The sequence below is a fragment of the Opisthorchis viverrini genome, assembly GCF_000715545.1.
Source record: "Opisthorchis viverrini unplaced genomic scaffold opera_v5_413, whole genome shotgun sequence".
In the NCBI taxonomy this organism is placed as follows: Eukaryota; Metazoa; Platyhelminthes; class Trematoda; order Opisthorchiida; family Opisthorchiidae; genus Opisthorchis; species Opisthorchis viverrini.
In genome coordinates this window covers 157422-177379 of record NW_008752074.1, presented here as the reverse complement: position 1 = coordinate 177379, position 19958 = coordinate 157422, and the positions used below count along the sequence as shown (strand labels likewise).

The window sequence follows — 19958 nt, the reverse complement described above, 5'->3', positions numbered from 1 at the left end:
GAACTGAAAGTACCGTCGTTCGTTTTTATTAGCAGTAGACAATTCACGTCGCCTTTTGTCCCTTCGAATTGGTTTCCAACTTGATTTTCTATCATGTTCTAGAGTGTTTCGAATACGGAATGTCTAAGGTGGGTTTGCGCATGTTCAATACCTCCAGATTGGACCATTTTAGCCTATTCTTTACTCGTGTTATCGGAGCTCTGCCTCTTATCGAGTCCGTATCGGTGAGTTGCTTCCAACGAACTCAGTCATCCTTGGTAACTCATTATTATGCTATGCAGCTGTCCACTCATCGGAAGCTTAGGGGTGATAATACCATCGTCGTGCATTTTTGTTAAGAGTTTACGCGTCGTCCGTACGAGGTGCCGGCGTTTAGTAAGGCCCGTGCTGTCTTCAAGATCTGCAAACTAGCTGAGGATTCCAAATAGAATGGCCGGAGGGTATGTATTGAATGCTCTATTTAACAGTCCAACAAGATGGGGAAGTCGTTGACTTCCTAAGTGACTGTACACAATTGTTGACCTGATTCAGGGGGGTTGGTTGCAACTTGTATGCAACTCGTCAATAGCAAAGCTGACTTCAAAGACCCAAATTACTGGAGAAATTTGGGCGTCAACAAATCTGCTCGTACAGAAACAGCTCATGCTGTACTCATCTACGTCAAATTCTTTCATTCCTATATTTGGCTGCAGGTACAATTTGCCTTTAGGGTACCATCGTAACCGTGGTCACTTTCATTTTTGAGTGAAGGAATATTTCCAAATGTGATGTCATTACACAGCACTGTTACAACTCTGAAAGTCACTGCTTTTTATTTCTGCTTTACAGCTCTCGCTTTGAAAGGAATCGATTATGAGTACCGGCCAATTAACATGCTTACTGAACCAGGTGAACAGGTAATTCTTCCAGTGAAGGTGTCATCGTTACTGTAAGATTCATGTGAATGATTGATCGTTTCTTAACGCGATTAAGTAGTCAGATGCCTCAATATTTTCTCTTGAAATGAGGTCACTTGCAGGCCGACATAACAGGGAGGCCCATTACAGTTAATATTCAGCGATCTACGAACAATGTCAATTATTAATTATACATAGTTTGGATTGGATTTAAACTCGCAAAATTTAACATATCCAAGCTGTTTTATGATTCATTTGCTTCGTACCAACAACTGTTATTCTCTTAATCAAATGGGACCACCCGTAGCAGTCGCGCTTTAAGGTGAATCCGAGTTAGCGGTCATTACACGGACACAGGTACCACACTCTCAGGTCCAACTAAATTTGCATCAACGTGTTATGGATGCACCATACAGTGAATTTTGGACTGTAATTGAGTATTTTGTGTGTCAGTGATAACAATGTCTGTCCCTCATTCTGCTGTGAGCGATAAACTAGCCACAGGGCGGCAGTTGGCGTCCTCCAGTGTGGACGGCTGGTCTTCGGTCTTTCGGTTCACTACCCCTGGGTCCCATACCGAGGGCTGACTTATTGTCTGAACAGCTGACACCATTCGGCATATTCGGGTGAAATACTTCACGGGTTCCGTAACAGTTCCTTTAACCATTTTGAACGCAAAACCTAGTCAATGGTGAAGATACCTACCGAAGTCAATGCGTTCTACAGTAAACCTGGGGCATTGCTTGTAATGTCCAGTTTCTTTCGCTTATCTTGGTCATTTCCTTCGATTCGTAATCCTCTCTATTCAAAGGCAGCACTTCTATCTACTACCTAACCAAAAGGTCGTAAGCTGTATTACTTTACATATTCGGGGTATCCGGTTCCTCATGAACTGTTTACGGGTAGCAACCTTGGGCTTACCTATCGGTTATTTATACTGCATGCAACATGTTCCACACTAGAGGTTTTCCAGTCAATGATTCCTCCTCGTACCACTGATGGACAAGCTGGTGTCACGCCTACGCCACGGGTGACACAGGTTCACAAAAGGTGCTCTGACCTTCCCATTCAGGATGGACATCTCTCGCAAGACCACCGAGACTGATACAGCATCCCAGGTAGAACAACTTATCTACTACCTCAATCGGCGCATCCGCAAGCATGAGGCTAGGGTTCGAGCCCACCCAGTCTTGCAGTAGCACTTTACACTTTGCAGATGTGGAGCGCATGCCAAACCACGAGGCGGAATTATTTAGGTTATTCAATATTGTTTACGTTATCATGGCGTCAGTTTTAAGAACAACTGTTGTCTGTGAGCGAATGCCCCGGGAGCACTTCGACCCCACAGGCGTTAGAGGCTGATAGTGAGTCTTTCATAATCGTTCCAATGACGAAGTTGAAGAGGGAAGGTGAAATAGGACAGCGCCCCCTGACACCACTTGATATAGTGAAATCAGACCAGAGCTTACCTTAGACCTTCACACATCCGCGGGAGTCGGCGTGCAGTGCCTTAATGAGGGTCAAGAATTAATGGGGGTAACCTTTGCTCCACAGACATTGCAGTAGTGCCTGATGGTCTACAGAGTCAAACGTAGCTTTCAAGCTTAGAAAACAACAGTGTGGCTGTTCCAGAATCTGTCGGAGGGTGAATTGTGATCGATGCATCCTCTTGCAGGACGGAAGCCAGCTTGACTTTCGTGGATCTGCCTCTCCTCGTGTTCACTCAGACCAGAGAGCATCTTTGGTGTCACAGCTACTAGGCTGATACCATGTTGGTTTTCACTCAAGGTCCACATACCCTTTTTGAAGATGGGAATAATTGTAGACGTGTCCCAATCTGCTGGCACTTTTTTCTTATTTCCATATCGCACCAATAAACTTTATTAGATGTATCACCAGGAATCCTCCGCCTGCTTTGAAGGAACCTGGATACAGACCATCTGACCCTGATGCCTTCACACGTTTCAGTACGGATATTTCGTACTCTATTTCTTCTTCGGACGGGTGATTAAGGTCCATACCGACTGGGTTGCAGGAGGCCGGTTATTTCCCGTAGCAAAAGCATTCTCCATCTCCCGAGCTTTCGATGTCCACCAGAGCCCTCGGTCTTTCCTTAGACTCTTCACTATTTGGCGCCGTCGTACTCGTCATCTGCTGGTATGGGTTTCCTGGCATCAATCATGGGTAGCGATTTCAACGACATCCAGTGGTTGTGTGGTCGAATTGAAGTTGGACAGACAGCAGTGAATGCCGATAGCATAGTTCCTTCCACATTTTGTGATTCTTCATCCGCGTGCTCACAACCAGTACAGTATTGATTTACTGTGGAGAGTTGTCGGGTTAGCTCAAATCGTAATGTTGAGCTACGGTAGTCCTTTGAAGATGGCGGATTGGCATGTTTCTTACTGACTTTCCAGGATTTGGGGGAAGACGGATTGTAGGGCGTGTACGCACCATAGCGTGATCGGAATCAAGTTGTCCAAGAAGGAGGGGCACCATCATCGACAGCATGACATCAGTGTTCAGCTGCGCTGCCGTACAAATATGGTTTATTTAAAAACTTTATTTTGAAGAAGGGAATAAAGGTGGGCAGGGAAGTGACTTAGCGCCAGCTTACTGAAATGCCTACTCACTACACTCATTCAGGCAATCTGAATAGGAACTAAAAACAGGGACGCCGATAACATCGATTTCCATTCAGCGTCTCCAGTCAGGCGCCAGTGGAGATCACGCTGTCTTCATCCTGGAAGGCGAGTGACACCGACAGCACCCAAACGGTTCATAATCTCTTTCATACCCCTCTGCTAGGTCAGGGTTTGTTCACCATCCCGCTTCGACTATTCTGAATTTGGAACCGAAAGCAGCACTTTATGAGGCAAACGATGGTTCGGCATACGCAATGCATGTCTTATAATGAAAATCGTTCAGCTATAACACCTTTTCGGTGCCTAGCTGCCGTGCCACCTGAAGGAAGTATGAGGGCTGGGATACTGCCACGTTGCATAAGCCTAGACATAGGAAGTGGAGAGGCAGAGGTCGAGTGCGAACTGCGGAATTTCCGGTCAGTAACTTCGCGCTCTAACCAGGAAGTGGAGAGGCTGAGGTCGAGTTCGAACTGCGGAATTTCCGGTCAGTAAATTCGCGCTCTAACCACCGAACCATCTCGCCGCCGTACATGGCCTAACCAACGCAGCTCCTGGTGCTGGACACATTTTTCATTGAAAGTGCTCGTTGCTTAACCGGAAACTCGCTTTCTAATTGCTTCGTTACGGATTCTCCGACACCACCCCCAGGAGCTCTGATTCAGAGACAACGATTATTGAGGACCTGAAGACGCCTCAGCTCCGCTGCTCTAACAAGTCAAGTATCATAACCATACAACAAATCAGCCCTACCTTATCCTGATATACTCACCTCCCTGGAGATTCAGAGATGTATCGGTTTGACGCCATAGGTGTCTCAAAGTGTTGAATTTATTCGTCAGTGCTTCTCTCCTTTCTTGTTGGCATTCAAATCACCGAGAACTGACATGTGGAGCAAGCCTGATAACACTGCTTCAGCAGCACTTTCTGAGCTGTAGTCCCTAAACAAGTCAATGTGTTCCAGTTAAGCGATATGGTTGTTTTGAGGATCGACGACATCGAACGATGATTCAGTGATCTCCATGGTTGTGTCAGTCGCCTTCCTCTCCTGTCAAGGCTTCCGAGTTAGGTAGTGCCACCTTGTTTTAAACGTGCTAAGCATATATGATGATGCGGATATGTCCAGTATGCTCTCGTTCAGCAGTAACACCCTTTCGGTGCCTAACTGCCATGCCACCCGAAGGTTGCACGAGGGCTCGGATACTGTCAGGTTGCCCAAGCCTAGACAGGGGGAGTCGAGACGCGGAGGTCTGGTTCGAACCACGAACCTTCCGGTCAGTAAATTCGCGCTGTACCTACTTGGGCCATATCGCCCCCCCCCAATGTGCTCTTGTGAACTGGTAAACACATTTTCGCTTCGCATGCCAGATGTATGGAGTTCAACTCGATTGAGTAGGAGAGAAGCTCGAGTTGAGTGCTAGCTGTTTAGTGAGGCCAGAACAAAATGAGTGCATCGAGACGTAAAGAATGTTGTTCACAGATGTCCCTGTTGTTGCAACCTAACTGGGGTTACATATGGGCCTGCAAATATGTGTTCGAGATAGTTGTTCGTCTTGACCATATTTTCATTGTGATGGCGTTCCTAATGGTATTCTCACGCTCATCTCTTATTCAGTTTAGTGAAGAGTTTCGGAAGGTGAATCCCAAGTGTGAATTACCTGCGCTGCAAATTGATGGATTAACTCTGACACAATCTGTAAGTTTGCACCCATGATGCCCCTCATCTGAATTTGGTAAAGCACTTCCGTATATCGATACCTGGTTTAGGTCGCTAATCTTAAACGACAGAGCGGTCCCAAACGTCTGGTTTGTTTGGTATTACATTGGATCCCGGTTACAAAATACCTGGTTTTCGTGGTGAAAATTCAGTACCGCTATTTGTTCCCACTATTTACTGAAAATCTACTGAACCCAGTTGCCATCTATGGCGAAGATTCAGTACGGTTATTTGTTCTCACTATTCACTGAAAATCTACTGAACCCAGTTGCCATCTTTGGTGCGTTCGTTGCCGTCCATTTTGGACGACTTAAGGCGCCCATTAAATCCTTTTCATGATACAAGGTTTGTGAAGTAACTCACGAGGATCGACCCATATAGCAAATATCCATAAGCTCACCGATTTTCATTAGCGCTTTTCACTTTTTGCTTCATTACAATGGCAGGTTAACCGTTTTTGAGTAACGATAATCGGTTTGATAGTAAACGCGAAATTAATTATGAGACCACGACATTCTGCACACTATTCTCCCAGAACACTTCTGTGGGTGTCTTTTCTTCCAGGATATAAAATAAGCATCATTTGACACTGGAGTTTACGGAAGATTAGGTGGTCCGAAAACCTTTGGGCGGTACTCAAGTGACGGTAGGTGGTTACCAATAAGAAGGGTTCAACCACAGTGTCATTTCAGATGTGTTAAACATACGACTGCTCTCGGGACGGAAAGGTAAAAGAGACAACTCATTCACTAAGGTGCTGACCAGGAAGCTCATGGTTCGAGCCAATCTGTTGCGTTTCCTTCACTCCTATCATGGCTTACGCGAACTTGCAGTACATCATCTCTCCCGCGAAAGCTATGAGGCCTTATTCAGTCGAATGCTCAATGCAGTTTCGTGCAACTATCCAATGAACCAAATGGGACTTTTTGCTTTCCCAGCCCAAAGTAAATCATCGAAATGTCTCCTTCGATGAATCAACCACCAATAATTTTAATGTTTACTTATGACAACTGCTGACATTAATCTCCATGAGGGAAATGCGCATTCTCAACGGAGTTAGGCTGACGGAATCGCATCTCTCACATAAGTGTGAAGGGTCCTAGTTAAAACTTTGTTAGCTACCAAGTTTACCTTCACCGACAGCTCAACTGGTTGTCATGTCGGTGATTTTATGAATGGTACTGTCGTGTTAGATCAACTTGTTTGCCCGGACGTTTATAGATCTAGTCCCGCACAGAGTTCCCACGTGGTAGTCGCATACGTATGATTTCACGGCTAATTACCCAGTGGATGATAAGGCGGTGGCTCACTGATGCCGAATCAACAAGTTACTGGTGTAAGTCGCAAAGCTCTTCGCCTCGAAGTCGTTTATTAGCAAACACCAACTAAACGGTTACAAACTATTGGACAAGAGAGTAAACATCTCATATGCCTCTCGTTCTTAAAAACTGAAGATGCTCACGCATCTTCGTGAACTTTCGTGGATATTCATTGGCTATCACGTAAGTGTAAACGTACGCTTCAAAGCAGTTGCACAAGCTCCACCTTCCATTAAACGCGAGGCGGAGTTATCAGAAAACGACATACTAGCATGCCTAATTAGTAGTATCCGCCGGTACACCGGTTGTCTTTTTACATAAAGGGGCAACATTTGTCTTGATTGTTTTAGAACGACCCACAATCAGGATGGTCCTGTGCTCTCCTTGAAGTGTATTTTTAGTACCCCTTGTTATTGTATGTTTTCTGCTTTGCTCTTTTCCCTTTTGTCACACTTCCCCAAACAATCAGCTCTCACAAAACGATTTGGGGAAACAACGTACTGTTCATATCGCCTACTGAAAACTGTCAAACTGGTTTCCCTAGTTCCTGATTTCCAATGTTAGCGTCTTGTGCACCATGTGAAGTATACTAAGTTTGCTACTGATGAGCTGGTTTCCACCATCAGTCTCTTTCATTTTTTCCCGCCAAAACTAGCTTCCAATAATTGAATATTTGGAAGAGACACGAGCTCAGATTGGACGCCCATTGCTTCCAAAGGACCCGGCCAAACGAGCTGTTGTTAGGAAGTTGTCGGAAATCATCAATTCTGGGATCCAACCGCTGCAGAATCTTTCTGTTATGCGGTATCTACCACCAGATGTGTCCAGGGATCAGTGGGCCCAACATTGGATCAACAGAGGCTTCCAAGGTAAACATTACGATTTTGTAATTTTTTAAGTGACCTCTCCCCATTCACGAAAACCACCATTGTTTTCTACCACTGTAACCGACGGATTAGGGATACAGGGTTTCTTAAACACACCTCGGTTGACAGCATGCCATTGTTACCTACCTGATGAGTATTCGAATGTATCCACCGTACACATGGGTATGATGAGTCGAACTCTTTCTCCTCATCTTTTACACACTCGAGCGCTACAAAGCGTTACAAGCAAACTTGTTGACTGCTACTTTTAGGAGCAAGGTTTTGGGTCACCTTCAAACGGCCTGAGCCATTTCCCCTCTCAAACCCAATATCATATAATTCTGCCTCGCATTTTCTTCAGTCTGTGTAACTGGTTACGCTGTTTAGCGTTTCTTCTTACTGTCAAACTGTCGTCCGATTTAGACTCGCCTTATTGTTGTTTCTAGTGGTGTACCGGGATGGTTTATCCGGTTGTATGGCGTATTCGGGTCAGGTGTTTCTCTGTTCTGTAATGTTTGTTTGCCTGAGAAGCGTCGCAAGGCTAGAAAAAAATCCGTCTTCAGGAGGGTAATATACCGCATGGAGTTGTTCTTCAAACTATTTTCAAGCTCCTGATTTGTCTACCCTGGTTCTCCATCGCGTGGTGGGTCCGGAGGGGCGAGATGGCTGAGTGATTAGAGCGTGGATTTACTGACCAGAAGGTCCGTGGTTCCAACCCGACCCCTGCCTATGCTTGGGCAACCTGGCAGTATCGCAGTCCTCATGCTTCCTTCTGGCGGTCTGGTAGCCAGGCACCGAAAGGGCGTTATAGCTGAATGATTTATTTTTATATATTCATGGTCAGTCCGGATACATTTGAATCATCGATTGTGAGTCGATACTCACCCAACAGATTACAGTTATGCTCTGCGGAACGTAGGTTTGCTGCTCAATGAGGCTCTTTTAACGGACAACCTCACTTGGAATTCATTGAGCATACGTTTTTCGTGCACTTACCTGCGTCTTGAGGAATGCAACTATAATGTGATGCTGCAAGCGTTACCAATAAAACACCGAATACAAAGGAGCTTGCATGGGATAAACATACCTACTCATTTACCCGTCCTAGCTCATAGCTTTCCAACTAATTTATGCAATCGTTCACCCTTCCATTGCGTGACGCGCTGTCATCAACTATCGCCCATGTGCAATACCTACCCCTCCCTATGGCCACTGGTTTTCTTAGCCACGAATTCCCGTAACCTGTTGCGATATGAACTCTAAGTGGCGATGTTAAAAGTTACCCCGATGCATAGGCTTTCTTTCATTTGTTGACAACAGATTGACTATTATGCGCGGAGTGATTGTTGTTGCATTGACTGGTGTTGTTCCTATCGTTCGATGAACTTGGGGTTATCCTATAGGTTTGGCAGTCTGCATTATATGCTAGGACACCTGCGATGGGTTTCTGATCTCTATGTCCACTCCATTGCCATAGCAAACTCGTCAATATTGATTGACGAGTTAATCGTATATCATGCCGGATGTGACATTGTAGTTCTCGAATTCGGTGCATACCTGGAGTCTTTAAATAAAAAAAACTAACGCTGCTTGTCTGTGTTCCGTCAAATGGTATTGATTCTCGAATCGTTCGAAACACTGAAAAGAACCAGTTGTATTCAAATATCCACAAATTCCGCGTATTTTCACTTTCCAGCCCTTGAGGACGAATTGGCAAAAGTGGCTGGGAAATTCTGCCTTGGAGACGAGCTCTCGATGGCTGATATTTTTTTGGTACCACAAGTTGTGAATGCACATCGGTTAGTTTTTTGTTTGTTTGACATGGTTCTGTGATTCACACGATCAGTTGATTGACACGTAGTTGCCTGTTTCGGATTGTCGTCATGTAGGATTATTTTTGCATGTAGATTACTCATTCCTTTAAAAGAGGTATTGTGATCTATTCCTACAATCCCAGAGCCTACAAAGGGGGTACCATTGCTCTGCTGTTTAGATCATCTCCCCATACCATCCAACTGTACAGAGTAGAATGTCGGTACAGTCAGTGAGTTTCTGACCACATAATGAACACCGCTACCAAGTGAGTGTTACTCACTGAGATGCCGGCGTCATCCGTGAAATCAGCATTGTACGCTGTGTCAATACTTCCTGGAGAGGGTTGCCCCTGACACACCGATGTCGTGGTAATCATGCGATGTTTCGTTAACATCAGGATTACCAGTGATGATTGCTGATAATATTTATTAGTAAGTATTGTATACGTTGTTCAAGTGTACCAGTATGAGTGCATACCGTGAACCAGGAGGTATTATTTATCAAACTTGGTTATCATCTTGGCGTAGCCTTATTCACACAATCCATCACAGTATATAAATTGTGGTACATGAATTTATTTCTTCCGGGGGTCGCTTTGCCACTGAAGGTCATAATACCGTGCCTTCGGATACATTCATACTATCACAAAGTGTGAACATTGAACGGATGGTGCGCTCCGCCGTAAAAAATCGTCCAGCTGTAGCACCGTTTCGGTCGCTAACTGCTATGCCACCAGAAGGATACATGAGGGCCGGGTTGCCCAAATGTGGGCAGGGGAAGTCGACAGGCGTAGGTCGGGTTCCGGTCAGCATATTCGCGCTCTAATCACTGAGCCATCTCGCCCACCGTAACGAAACCGACGTGCGGAACGGGGTGCTTCCGCTGCTGTTAAGGTACTGTGCCTCGGTAAGCTACCTTCCACTTTGTGAATTGTTCAAGTTCCTTAGAAATGGGTCCAGATTCAATACCGAAAACCCGTCGACTTTGTAATCCGCCAGAATCCCGTCCAGTTCTATGCACTTATCTTCTGTTGAAAGCTCTAGACGGACTACTGACTGGTGTTGTGAATTTTTCATCGAGAGCCCCAAGTGATGTACAAGACTCGTGTATCTACAATGGATGCAGCAGTCTGTCTCCATCGCACAGTTTTGAAGGCTTTAGCTTTCAGAACGAAGTGCTTCCATTCCTACAACATGGACTTAGTAGTTTCTTCGTTCCCGCTGCATAAACTTTCTCGGATGAGCATACGAGGAACCTCCCTGTCCCTGTCCCTTCGACCGAAATTAGTAAGTTCATATTGGTGGAAGGTCATCGAAGATTCACGAAGGAACTTCATTGTCACTGTTTCTATCGAGCTATTCTGGTCCTCGTAACCAGCTAGCAGCTAGTTTTGTTTATCAAAATCCCCACAGTTTCAGGTTAGCATTGCCGTGCAAGTCCACATGGACCCGTGGATCGTAGTTCTTGGGTGAATAAACAAACCGGGACGGTTTACATATGTTTATTACTAACAAACTTGTACTGTTATAAAAACGTTGTGCATTCAACCCTGCTAGTTTTTTTAGCCAGGTTGGCCTTGATGAAATCGTTATTAATTGCACGTCGTCTCATTATGACGGAATCTGGACAACTGCATGGTGTGTCCACCCTGGGGGCTATGCCGACTGGAATATTTTTGTTGCTTTAACCTTGTTAGAAAAACCAACTGCGGGCAACCAGATTAAAAGCCGCAATCCCTTATATTATGGTGCGGTCTAGCGGAAAAACCGTATTGTCAGGTGCGGCAGTGGTTTTAGGGCAGTAGTTTGTTTCCTTCAGGCACTCGGCATTTCCATATTTATGGAGACATAGTGGCGAGATGGCCGAAGTCGTTAGAGCGCGAATTTACTGACCGGAAGGTCCGTGGTTCGGACCCGACCTCTGCCTCTGGACACCCCCTGTCTAGGCTTGGGCAACCTGACAACCTTTGGGTGGCATGGTATTTAGGCACCGAAAGGTTACTACAGCTGAACGATTCTTTTACGATGGAGATAGCGATGCTACCAAGGAAGAGTAGGTTGGAAAAGTCAGCTCTGTAAATCGTACACTCCGGGCGTGCAGCAGTTGGCCGCGACTGACGGTGAGTCATCCTATACGGTTGAAGTACTATTAAAAAGTAAACGTTTGGTACCACCTGATGTTATCAGTAGCACTTAAGAGCAAGGTGCGCACGTCCCACCCTCTACTTCCCCGAACTAGACCAGTCCTCCACACCAAACTGGGTCGGACTGCAAGGTCGTAGGCTTCTCTAGAAGGTGCTCTGGAGAAAACCTTATCGCTCACCGTTTTGTTGGTAAGATCTGGAAGTTGAAAGCTTGAGTTGGGTTAGTAAGACCCCACTCAGACCCATATCCCGGACGTTTGGAAAAGGACTGGACTTCAAAACTCGGTCGGATACGAAGACATATTGTGCATATAAAAATATCACTGAAGAAATTAAGCTTCGAACCTGGTGCATTATAATCCTACTGGATAAGGCTGATGATGATAGGTCTGAACGGCGAACAACACTTGTTTCCAAAGAACTCAAGCGCTATGGTATCGACATTGAAGCATTGAATAAGACAAGTTTGACAGAATAAAGCAGGACATGGAACTGGATACACTCTTCTGGACGGGACTTTCAAAAAACCGTCGACAGGAAGACGGAGTTAGGTTTGCAATATCTGGAAACTTGTTTTCAGCAATCTTTGATGAGCCAAACTGTATCAATTCAACATTAATGCCAAATCAAATTCGATTGGCAAGATGGCGTTTTACTACATTTGTGAGCGTCCTTGCACCCACAAGTTCTCATTATGAAGTGCAAAAATGGGTTTTGCACTCAGCTGTCGAGCGTTATTCAACCGATACCAGCCATCTTTTCCTCTCAGCGATTGAGTTGATCAAGACTCGGAAACCTTGAAGAAAATGATGGGATTCTTTAAAATTCGATCGACGAATAATTTTTAGTGGGAAAGTGTGTTAACCCAGTTTTTTCACCTCGGTGGTTCCCTCACCTTCGACCAAATGATCGACAAAGAGTTGGACTTGCGAAAATCGGAGGGTAGCGTCGATTTCGGTAGAGGTCAAGAACATGAAAATCTCGACCAGTCATGCTATCTCAGCGAGCTACCGAGAATATACCGGAATATCAATTGGTTTCATCTGCTATATCTGCAGAGAAGTATAAGCATACATTAGTCAGATCGAGCTCCGAATACTCAAATTCCTCGGTAGGCGACAGTTTGCGTAATCCAGGGCACCTTAATCCACAACCAATTGCGCTAACCAGACCACGCGGAATGAATGGGATTGGATCGGATATCCAAACAATTGTTGCAATACCGACAGTTGAAGAATGCTCTTCGAGACCGAGGAAAGCGTAAACTGCGGTGCGGAAGCGGAATTGAGGCGATTTGAAAAAAAAGTTTTTTGACCTTACATCATGACGAAATCTGGTGGTGGACAAACACAGCTGGCAAATGTCTTACTCGTAGACACTGAGACGTAAATTTTCTATTCGAAAGTGATGAGTGTGCCAACACCATCATCGGGTGGCGCTACCTTTGCATGGTAGTTTGTTTGTTCTTTGAGCCGGACATTTCGGTTGCAAGCGTTTCATCAACAATCGAGGTGACAGTGCAGTGGAGTGGAACGTATCGATGGGTCAGCGGCTGTACATTAAGTAGTCGGGCGTGTGTTAATGTGCGTGGTGCTAGTCCGGGGGCTAGCCTTCGAACATGCTAGGTTGTCCAGTTAGGCGGTTCCATTGCTCGGTCTGCTCGGTCGGTGACTACCTGACCTTCGAGTTTGGCGTTCCCCGCTTTCATTCTCTGATCCGTGTTGAAGCGAGTTCTCTATCTAACCTTGGTCGATCTGATTCCAAGTTTGTTTCTTGGTTCGATAATCCGATATTCGACCCTCTGGGGATTCCGGTTGAAATATCAGTTCTCTGCACATGATGGTGCCTATAGTACAGTGATAAAGTCATCGAACAGACCGATTTACTGCAGTTCTGGTACCAACACGCCAAAGCAGTTGCTTCAGGTGCGTTTCTCAAGGCAACCAAACACAGCATTGACCTTTGCCATCTGCGCTTTCGATTCGCTATTTGTTACCAAGCTTGTTGACAAGGTGCTGTCTAGGTAACCGGAATCAATATAATGGGGTGCATTACAACCAATCACTTGAATGCCCGCTGTTTTCTGCTCTGACTGCGTTGCATGCTAACACAAGATGAGTAGAAAGGTTTATGACCGGCGAAAGTAGGGGGCGAATGATGCCGAGGTCGTCGTTAGGGCGAGATGTTTATGTAGCCGAAGCCTTTGGCTGAACATCCGGACATGTGGTTGTTAGACTTGGAGACATCCTCTTATCAGATGTCTGATAACGAAGCTCCATAGCTGAATGCTACTTTTGTTTGTATTATTTTTGGCCTACTTGAATCGATATCCTCGGATGCCAACATACACAGTGCTATATTTTGAATTCCTAGGTTCCACATAGACATGTCGCAATATCCACTGATCGAACGGATTTCCAGTTCTCTCAGGGAGCTTGATGAGTTTCGAAGGACGGCACCTGAAGTGCAACCGGATGCACCACAACGAGGCTCTCGTACGGGAAATTTATAGGAACACTTTCAACTGCATCCTGGGGAAGGCCTTATTACAACTTTACAACCTGTTCGATTTCGTGAACGATTTGGCTATTCTTTCACCTTTCTCTATGATTTTCGTTTCTTATGCAATGTATTGTTACCCGTGTGGATTGTAAGTCATAATGATCGTAAAAAATCCCGCTGCTCTTATTATTCACGACGGTTGGCTGCCACGACAGATTGAGTTGGTTTCTGTGCACGCCTTGAGATTCCATGAAAAAGTCACTTTGTACCGAAAGACGGAGAATCATCTTTATCACAAATAACTGGCGGTGCGCGCTTTTGAGATTATGACCCACAAACTTCCGTGTAGCAGCTGTCCCAACCATGAACGTCCAGTCAGCAGTTTGATTGGCCTACACTTTGAGAAGCTCTAAGTAGTAGGTTTTGTCATCTCGTCCTTAGTAGTATTATCATCCCAAATGATTGATTAAACTTGAATCATCCGCGGCATAACTTGGAGTTCAGGCTTCCGTTTTGTCCACCTGGTCTTTGGAGATGTCCGTTCAGGTAAACTCAGTTTTCCTACTGAATACTCAGCAAAATGGTATCACGAGATTGCAAAAGGAGTCTGCAATCAGAGCTATGCGCTCAGCCGGCGCACGTCAAGAACAAGACGGAAGTGTGAGAGCTTCGCTGTTGGTCTGCGACGTTCAGCGTGTCTGGACCGTCAAGCGCCCATTTGGGCGGTAGAAACTGATAGAAACGTATGTTGTATCTTTTTCAACCAAGCAAATGAGCAATGTGGACTACATTATAGGCACACAACAAACAAACTTCATTTCTACTCAGTGGTGCTTAACTTAGCTGGGAGTTGTCATAGGGAAGTGCTGTTCTCAGTTGAGAGACGATACAATCCGGTCAACATAGATTTCCGCACTGGGTGCAATGTACGAGGACTGTGACGACTGACTCATCAGTCGCCCGCTCTCTGCTCTTCTCACTTTGCTGAAAGGCCGTGCAAAGTGTGGTTCTGTCACCGAAGACCCAATGACGCCCAAGGCCTTCCGTTCACAAAGATAATCACGATGATCTGCGTCTTAGCCATACTAATGGCCACAAACATGTAAATCAATGGCATTCGGAAATGTTTATCCTGTCGAGAGAGTTTTTACATTTACAGAATACTCTTCATCCGTCTGGACCCAGTGTACAGAGACAGACCATCTACTGTGAAAAGCAAAATCCACTTCTTCGCCTTGGTCTCTCTTGGGTAAGGATTGGGTGTTCTTTAGAGGGAACTGCAAACGGATTAAGTTGGCTGATCAACTGTCTTGATGTTCCCAAGGTAAATCATGTATTCAGCTAACCGATCGGTGTCCACCGAAACTTCGAGGTTCATATTCTCCAGCTTATCTACATCCGACTGTCCGCCTTATTAGCTGGCTGGGTTCCACTTGCATCAGGTGCCCATAGTTGAAGGCCATTCTACCAGAAGGTTGCGCCAGATGTTTCCGGCGAATGCAATCAGCTGATTGGCTGCATTGGTGTGTCGGATACCAGGCAGGAGCGGCAATGCACGCACCAAACGACAACTGACACATTTACTTCAAAGTAGTCTCTCGGATAGACGACTGAAGGGATGGTTATGTACCCTATCAGAAGGATTTGTGGGTGACAGAGAATAGCGTGCGTGATGGTACGCCCGTACACGCTATCTAGCAGACACCAATCGTTAAGGCTGATGTCTTGTCAGATATCTTGAACAGAAGGCCTGAAAACTTGCATATGTCATTGTAGAGCATCTCATTTGTACAATGGTTGTGCATCTGCTTAGGCCCAAGAAATGAATCTTCACCTTTCAGCAAATCTGCTCTGATTCTATTCTGTTTTTCGGAAGCAAGCATGGGCACAGTTTCAACGTACTCTTATGGGTGGCTGTCTTAACCTGTCCTGTTGGTGATCGCGGTCAATAAAAAAGTCCAGCTAATCTCACAGAAACATGGACGGAAGATGATTGAAACGGTGGTCGGAAAAATGTGCGGAACCGAAGAAGAAACGTATACAAGACAAAGTCATTACACCAAAATGGGCAGTTTTGTGCATGGAGCCGTCAGAATCTATCTGCTCCAGGAAAAAACAAAGTTCTTGTGGACGATGTGAGCATTTGGTCTGAACATTTAACTGTGTGTATTTTTTGACCGGTATTTTGACTGGTTTGCAGCTGTTTTGAGTGTTGCTCAGTATTCGCACAATGAAATTGAATTTTAGAAAGCTATGACGTGTCCCTGATGAGCTGAAGCAACCGGGCAACTGATTCCAGAATACCAGTCCAAACTTTTGAGCCTCATTTAGGCATCCCGGGGTCTCAGAGATGCTGGGAAGTTATCCCACAAGACTGAGGTATGATTGCATCAGTGGAAAGTGAAATTTGGTGAGCTGCAAAATATGAATGTAGACAAGGATGGCTTTTGGTTTGAGCACCGACGTAACAAAATGCAACATTTTGGCGCAAGAAGTTTGCAGCTGATAGCATTGTGCTTATAACGCGCACCGTTTTGAGTAGGGCAAGTAACAAAATGTTTTGGCGCAAGAAGTTTGCAGCTGATAGCATTGTGCTTATAACGCGCACCGTTTTGAGTAGGGCAAGCGCTATTTCTTGAGAACGCTCAGTACAGATAGAGTGCTCGAGTTCTGACCTAACCCTCAAGTTTAGACAATGGTTGATTTCAATGACTACAACTGACAGTTGTTGCTTGATTCTAATACTTGGTCAAGCAACCCCACAAAGCCGTGCCTAACCCGCCAAGAAACGCGACTATCTGCAACTAGACAACTGGACAGGCTCACTTTTCTTGATCTATGCAGGGGATCCGATAAACATCGAACCTCTAGATGATGCCCATCACAACGAATGTCCCAGCGAGCGGGTAGCTAAATCTTGATGGCCACCTCCGAAATGTATGAGGACAGGGCAGTAGATAATAATGTTTATCGGAAGGGACAATATTCTTTTTAAAAAAGGTTGGGGATAGAGTCGGAGTAAGTTATGGACCAGGTGAGGTTGCGAGTAAACTTGGCCACTATACAATCTAGTTGAATTGATCCGCTGGTTCTTATTATATATTCTGTCCAAAGTTTTGTCCCGTACTGGAAGGTGAAACATAGAAAGGATATGATAAAACTAACACGGTTGTGCCCAGCGTTGCTACTAAAACACAAGTTCTCTGGGTAAATAGCTAACTGGGTTCGGTCAGTACTATCATGCACACTCCAATCATAAACCATTGACGACGATGGTGTGACTTCAATTCTAGTGGATGCATTTTGTTAACATTAAACTCACTGAATTTCACATACCAATCAAATGTGAACCTGTCAGGCAAAGGCACAGTGTGAATCAATGGTGGAGTAGCGAATATACAATCATTTGCAAACTAATTTGGTTCTTCGAGAGACTCCTCTGGAACCCAGCTGAACCTCTCGTTTGTGATGTTTCCAGGCAACTGAATGTGCTGCACCAGGTCGACTCATGTTTCAGTCGCTACGATATTCGAGATATCGCGATACATGTTAATATTTGTGATGTTCTACTCATAAGGTTGCTGAAAATCCGTCCATTCTTGGGGCTTATCAGGTAGGCGCATTCCCTGAGTTTCCGTCAGCCTTGTGATCTACTTGAACCCAGATTGCACGAAATTAGCGAAATGTTATCATTGTAAACAAGTTTTGTTTTGCGACAGGCTTACCTGGAACCCAGCTGAATCATAAACTAGAGATTCAGCAAGGTTCCAGGTGAGTCTTTCGCAATACCGAATTCGATTACAAATGAGTGTATTCCGCTAAAAAATTCTGCAAAATACATGATAACCGTTGTGAACTGGGAAATTTGAGTCGTTCTAAACAATCGATGCTTTCCCTTTTTCACAGTCGTATTATACCGTCCTCGGATTATCTTGCGGACGTTCAAGTTCAACATGAATTGAATTCAGTTTTAAGGTATTCCAGTGTGCAGATGTGCAGTTAAGTTGTCCTTTGGTTTGCGCGCAACATGGCGTGCGATGGTTCAGAGTAGCTCGCCTAGTTATTGTTATGCTAAGGGACGAAGTTTCTACTGACACTTCAATCAATAGCAACTCCACTCGTCAGTTTTACGTTACTGCGCATATGTAGCAGACTGGCACAATGCCAGGGCTTACTGTCGGTTGTAATCAGAGCTCTGGTGTAAACGGGGACGGACAGCCCAGAAACGCTTGCCAGTCTTTGCGTCATGGCGAAGGTAGTAGACAAAAACAGTCTCTGGTTCGGATTTGTGGCCCAAACAGTGAAGTAACAAGTGTACATAACAAGCCTAATGCTCATGACACTTACATGTGTAAGGGTAGACAGAAGTTGTCGCTGATATCCACGATCTTGATGGCATTCATTGCTCCTGGTCTTCACAAACATCGCCTATGGGACTTGATTCCACCTGGGCCAATTTTAAATGCACCAGTTTATCATAAAGAAGCATTGCAAAACCGGGATCTGATCCATCCCGAACAATCTTCTGCCTAACTTCCGTCGGTTTTTTATCCGCCGCAGTTGACAGAAGCTGTGCTTTTGATTTTGATAGAGATGTGGAGGTTTGCTGCGGTGCCATTTGGAGCAGGGATATACACGGTTCGAGTGTCGTGGGCTGGGGACAGGGAAAATCTTCACCAGTCATGGAAATTCGCATGGATGTAATCAAAGAAAAGCCAGAGATTCCACCGAGGTACTGAATACAATCAAGACGCCATCAAAGCAACCACTAAACAGGGTAACACTAGAAGACATACGAATGGAATCGAAGTTGGTAAACAGCCAATTATGAGTAGATTGCACTTAACACCCAAGTGTAAACGTGTCCAGGCGCGTCCAGCACGAATGCGCTGAATAGCAGTAGGAGCCAGCGCGTCGTAGGTCAGGCGACCGGAGCTCAAATCCTGCTAAAGGTAGGCATTAATGATGCCATTAAACGTGAATGAACCTCGTGCCGCAGTTGACAGAAGCTGTGCTTTTGATTTTGATTGATAGAGAGAGGTTTGCTGCGGTGCCATTTGGAGCAGGGATATACACGGTTCGAGTGTCGTGGGCTGGGGACAGGGAAAATCTTCACCAGTCATGGAAATTCGCATGGATGTAATCAAAGAAAAGCCAGAGATTCCACCGAGGTACTGAATACAATCAAGACGCCATCAAAGCAACCACTAAACAGGATAACACTAGAAGACATACGAATGGAATCGAAGTTGGTAAACAGCCAATTATGAGTAGATTGCACTTAACACCCAAGTGTAAACGTGTCCAGGCGCGTCCAGCACGAATGCGCTGAATAGCAGTAGGAGCCAGCGCGTCGTAGGTCAGGCGACCGGAGCTCAAATCCTGCTAAAGGTAGGCATTAATGATGCCATTAAACGTGAATGAACCTCGTGTCTGCCAGCTCCCCTCCGAAACGAGTCACCAAGAGCAGTCAAGTCAGGATGGCAGTAGGTCCGTTCGCCGCGACTAGCTCGTACCTACTTGGTAGGGTTCCTCGCTAGCAAGAAGGCGGTATAAAACAAGTGATACCTATTGAAATGTAACCGCAGAAACTAAACCACTTAAGTCAAATAGATCCACCAATTACTAGAACTGCTATTAAGACTATAGCTTGTTCTGATGTAGACACCAAACCTCCAACAATCACACTGGCAAAGAAGAGGGTTCTGGATTACCTGCATGCCATCCGTCTTTCTAAATTGGGACGAAACATGTGCCAAGCATGAAACTCCTGTGACTAAAGAGAAGTACCGGAGGGAAAAGCCAACACTTCTTGAACACGATAAGTTGACTGATTGTTGATAGTTCATTCGAGAGCTCTTGATGTCACCTTGTCAGTCTACCTACTCCATGAGGGCACGAGATGGATCAGTGGTTAGAGAGCGAATTTACTGACCGGAAGGTCCGTGATTCGAACCCGACCTCTGCCTCTCGATTTCCCGTGTCTAGGCTTGAGTAACCTGGCAGTATCCCAGCCCTCGTTATTCCTTCAGGTGGCATGGCAGTTAGGTATTGGAAG

The 19958-nt window shown here is 45.3% G+C and overlaps 2 protein-coding genes across 2 annotated transcripts in view; one reads left to right on the top strand and one right to left on the bottom strand.

The window, feature by feature from the left end:
- T265_10862 (hypothetical protein) overlaps nucleotides 1-14137 on the top strand; it is a gene marked incomplete at both ends in the record, with an annotated part of 19667 nt that extends 5530 nt beyond the window's left edge. The window contains 5 exons of the mRNA XM_009177351.1: nucleotides 829-896; nucleotides 5154-5234; nucleotides 7230-7443; nucleotides 9137-9239; nucleotides 13772-14137. Coding sequence (XP_009175615.1) covers nucleotides 829-896; nucleotides 5154-5234; nucleotides 7230-7443; nucleotides 9137-9239; nucleotides 13772-13910 — 605 coding nt within the window. The remainder of the gene's footprint in view (nucleotides 1-828; nucleotides 897-5153; nucleotides 5235-7229; nucleotides 7444-9136; nucleotides 9240-13771) is intronic.
- A 2663-nt stretch (nucleotides 14138-16800) lies between these two features.
- T265_10861 (hypothetical protein) overlaps nucleotides 16801-19958 on the bottom strand; it is a gene marked incomplete at both ends in the record, with an annotated part of 4999 nt that continues 1841 nt past the window's right edge. Inside the window, 2 exons of the mRNA XM_009177350.1 lie at nucleotides 16801-17026; nucleotides 18248-18584. Coding sequence (XP_009175614.1) covers nucleotides 18300-18584 — 285 coding nt within the window. The remainder of the gene's footprint in view (nucleotides 17027-18247; nucleotides 18585-19958) is intronic.